At 41.3% G+C, this 5,000-nt stretch overlaps 1 protein-coding gene across 1 annotated transcript in view; it reads left to right on the plus strand.

Moving 5' to 3' along the window:
- LOC143280802 (uncharacterized) overlaps window positions 1-5,000 on the plus strand; it is a 399,670-nt gene that overhangs the window by 10,646 nt on the left and 384,024 nt on the right. Inside the window, exon 3 of the mRNA XM_076585488.1 lies at window positions 4,653-4,754. Within this exon, the coding sequence (XP_076441603.1) occupies window positions 4,653-4,754 (102 nt within the window). The remainder of the gene's footprint in view (window positions 1-4,652; window positions 4,755-5,000) is intronic.

Raw genomic sequence — 5,000 nt, forward strand, 5'->3', positions numbered from 1 at the left:
ACCATATCCCCCCCCTCCCCACCCCCCCCATTATTTTTCCTATGTGCAAGTGTATTCATTTTACTGTCAAAGATGATTTTCTGACATAATTTGTCTTCGAAACAACTCTCTTCTATTCCACATGTCATTCTACATGGGCTAAGTGCATGCTGCTCACGGGACATCGGTTTAGCGTTTCACCCGAAAGACTAGTACCCATACCACTGCTCAAAGTCTCCTGGAGGGGAGAGTAAAAATCCCATGCGGCAGTGGAACATGGGGCATTCCCTTCGTAGCCGGGAGCTTTACCAGTCAAGTGGCCGTCGCTCTTAGAGGAAATTTTGTCTGATTTCTTTTTGTTTGGTTTTGTCTATACTTTTATGTAATTTTGGAGGGAACATAATTCCAATATGTAACAGTAATCCCCCCCATCCCCCCCCCGCCCCCCCCCCCAAAAAAAAAAAAAAAAAAAAAAATCACAAAACATGGAATTATAATATTTCGAATCGAAAGTGACAGTTTCAACAGTTCGTGTTTTTGTTTTATTCCATTTCATTTTATCTTATTTTAATTTTTATTTCATTTATTTATCTATTTATTTATTCATTTGTCACGGCTTTCTTTAGTTTCCTTTCAGAGTACCACCAGACAAACAGGCAATATTGCTGACTCAGTGGAAGACTGAAGCAGAGACACAGACACCCACAGTGAAGTGAAAACCCACCTTCTCATGTTAACAAATAAAAGTTACGTAGCAGGAATAACCCTGGTGTGAAGTGACTGTCAGTGTTTGTTGTTAGTTTAGTGACTTAGTTTTTGTTGCTAGTTTCCGTTTTCAGTAGTTGAGTACCAGAGTGTTGAGTTTTTACTCGACAGCGTCACGCAAGGAGGCAAGGACAAAAAAAAAAAAAAGAAAAAAGAAAAAAAAAAAAAAAAAAGATCCATGGCAGAAGACAAGACGCACGGCAAACACAAGGCGCCAGAAACATCGAAGAGGATTGGATGTCAGCTGTGTAGAACCCGACAAGTACGGAACTTCTTAATTAGATGTGTTGTTTTTAGTGAATGATGAATTATATGGATACTTATACAGCGTCTATCCTCGGTCGGAGACCAAGCTCAAAGCGCTTTACAATCACGGGGTACACTTGCACAACAGGTTGCCTACCTAGGTAGAGCCAACTGACGGCTGCACTTGGACGCTCATCATTCGTTTCCTGTGTCATTCAATCGGATTTTAGCGACGTGCACATACACACTCGGAGAGACATGTAACAATTTTCAGTGTATGACCGTTTTGTTTATTTACCCCGCCATATAGGCAACCATAATCCATTTTCGGGAGTGTGCATGCTGGGTATGCTCTTGTCTCCATAACCCACCGAACGCGGACATAGATTACAGGATGTCTAACATGTGTATTTGATCATCTGCGTGCGTATACACACGAAGGGGGTTCAGGCACTAGCAGCTCTGGACATAATTATGTTGACTTGGGAGATCGGAAAAATACCCACCCTTTACTCACCGGCCGCCGTTGCCGAGATTCGAACCCGGGACCCTCAGATTGAAAGTCCAACGCTTTAACCACTCAGTTACTGCGCCCAGTATTCGGTAGCGTTAATTCGGTGTTGACAGGAGCATGTGAACTGCGGTTAAAATTTTCAGGAAACAGAGACAGGTCAGAAAACTTGCATGGGTCGATAGATGAGATGTGTTTCTCGGGTGCTGCAGCTGTCCACATCAAATCAATTTTTAAAATGTTTTATAATCAAGTAGGCCAGAACGGTTACATGAGGACTGTTTATTCTGAGTCGACACCCGTGCAGAAATAGTAGGCTAGATCGTTGTTTGATTGGTACATTGATATTGTGTTTGATGATTTAGTTATATGTGATTTCACGCGAAATGCTCTCATTGGATCGGAATCTTTTCCATTTGCATTTGATTTAGTACAGGTTTTGTTTCATTCAAAATGAATGGTTTGCAACAGGCTGTTTCTGTGGTCGTCCATTTTGTAATCATTGAAGATTATTAATTTTGATTGATTGGTATCTTCATTTTGATTGAGTTATTCGTGTCGCCTAATTCAGATAGTCACCATTGAATGTTCTGTACTTTGATGGGTAATCATCTTCATATATAATAATTGAGTGATGCGTGTCGCCAATATGCTGAATTGGCATACAGACATCCAACAGATAAGTGAATAAAAGAAAGAGGAGACTTACTTGTACCACATGCAATTACCATTTAAACTTTAACATTGTGTCATTTATGGCCACAGATTCTTCAGGTTTTGTTGTTGTTGTTTTTTTAACTGTAAAATGCAGTTATTGCTGTCCTGTTCACTGACCACAGTAATGAATAACTGAATTCATAGTTGAGAAATTCACGAAGAGATTGAGTACAAAAAAAAGAAGAAAAAATTCCTTTGTGGCACAAATGGCCTCAGATCATTCAGTCGTTGATTGAATGACAGCACGCAGCACGTCTGCTGTCCTGTTTACCAGCTACATCCCTCTATGATTAATTTGATGTTTGTAAAGAGGGATTGAGTGGACCGAAAATAGTGATTGATTAATTGATTGATATGGATACTTATAAAGTGCCTATCCTCGGTCGGAGACCAAGTTCTAAGCGCTTTCAAACACGGGGTCATTTACACAACAGGCTGCCTACCTGAGCAGAGCCGACTGATGGCTGCCATTGGGCGCTCATCATTCGTTTCCTGTCTCGTTCAATCATATTTCAGGCACGCACACATACACACTCAGACAAACATATAACATTTAACATTTTACGTGTATGACCATTTTTGTTTATTTACCCCACCATGTATATTCCCACCAAAATATTCTTTTTATATTATATGCGGCCATAAATATTCAGTAGTTCAGTGGAGGACTAAACCGTAGGGACTGTTTGTGATCATTCGCTTGTTCTTGTTCTTGTTCTTGTTCTTGTTGCTTATAGTCCAGACGACCGCACAGGACCATATCAGTACTGTCAACCCTCACAAGTGCTCAACCGCGTCAACACAAAACTGTCACATTTACAACAACAACAACAACAACAACAACAAAACAACAACAAAAAAACCCCACTAAGACAAACCCACAAAACAGTTCATGACACAGTAACCCAACCATTTAGCTCCTTATGGCAAATAAGACCAGGCCATGCTGAGGACGCCAGCCGTTCCGCTTACTTTATCATCACCAGATTACAAAAAACAAAAACAAAAAACCAAACAAACAAACAAACAAACAAACAAACAAAAACCCTCCCCCCACCCCCCCCCCCCCCACAAAAAAAAAAACAAACAAACAAACCCCAAAACAAAACAAAAAACCAAACCAACAACAAGAAACAAGCAAACAAAAGAAAAAACAACAAAAAACAAACAAACAACAACAACAACAACAACAAAAAATCGGAAAAAAAAGGAAAAAGCAATACTTCAAAACCAAACAAGAAATACATTAAAAAGGCCATAATTATAGGTAAGTAACACTGCAGAGCTAGTGCCCATCCCAGTGTTTACATCTCACTACCTAGTCGCCAGAGCAAAACAGCACAGAACATCATAAACTGCAGAAAAGACAAAAAAGTGTCAAGGCTTGCTTGAACAAAAAGGGCAATGGACCGGGAGGGCAGAAACAGTGAAGAAAGAAAAAAGGCAGGATGATTCGCTGACGAGGTACATCCGTGTGAAGGTCCGCATTATCACAGATACTGCAATAGTTGAAATAAGTGAACACAACGAGATAGCTGTCTATTGCTTTTTATTATTTTTATAATCACAAGAGAATTTTGAGTTAGTAGGGACGGGCGCAATAGCCGGGTGGACTTTCAATCTGAGGGTCCCGGGTTCGAAGCTCGGTAACGGCGCCTGGTGGGTAAAGGGTGGAGATTTTTTTTCCGATATCCTAGGTCAACATATGTGCAGACATGCTAGTGCCTGAAACCCCCTTCGTGTGTATACGCAAGCGGAAGATCAAATACGCACGTAAATTCACGTCAGCGTTGGGTGGGTTATGGAAACAAGAACATGCACACCTCCGAAAACGGAGTATGGCTGCCTACACGGCGGGGTAAAAACGGTTGTACACGTTAAAGCCCACTCGTGTACATACGAGTGAACGTGGGAATTGCAGTCCACGAACGAAGAAGACGAAGAAGAAGAGTACACATGGACCGCATGCAGCAAATTCAGTGAATATGTCTGTGATGTGTTGTTAGTATCAGTCATACACTGATGGCTCGGTCCTGGATGATAGCAGTGCAGGATCTGCTTTTGTCATTCCTGACCTAAAAACAGAAAAATCATATTATTTAGGTAAGGGACATTCAGTTTTTACAGCTGAATTGGTGACCATCCTTATGGTTTTAAATCATTTTGTTGATATACCAATCATAGTAAGCAATATCCTATTTTGTGGTGATTCTCAATCTGTTTTAAAAAGTTTGCTCCTTTTTGAGAACAATCAAAGAGAAGATTGACAGACTCCTCAAGTAGATGTGGAAATGGAAAAGGTTTAGATGACATTGAAAACGATGGCTTGCTTTAATCCAGCACGTCATTATTGCTACCAAGAAACCAACCACACGCGCTATGCAGCTAGCAGTGATGATGAACATGAGGACGGCGTTGTTGTGTTGTGTTTCAGGAGGGCAACATCAACCCCCCAAGGCCTAAAACAGGCATCCCCCCTTTGGCCCGAACCCGGGGGTCGTCCAGGATGCGAACCACAACTGAAGAACAGAGATATGTGAGTAAAGTGTATGTCGCCGTGTCTTGTCGATTTTGACCGCTGCTGGTTCAAAGTCATCATCGCAGTGTGAACGTGAGAGGAACGACACACCCGCACGCACACACGCGCGCGCGCACACACACACACAGACTTACACACACACACACACACAAACACACACGCACACACACACACATGGACATATATATATATATATATATATATAGTATATAGCATATATATAGAGAGAGAGATAGATATAGG

This window comes from Babylonia areolata, chromosome 4 (assembly GCF_041734735.1).
Source record: "Babylonia areolata isolate BAREFJ2019XMU chromosome 4, ASM4173473v1, whole genome shotgun sequence".
NCBI classification, from domain to species: Eukaryota; Metazoa; Mollusca; class Gastropoda; order Neogastropoda; family Buccinidae; genus Babylonia; species Babylonia areolata.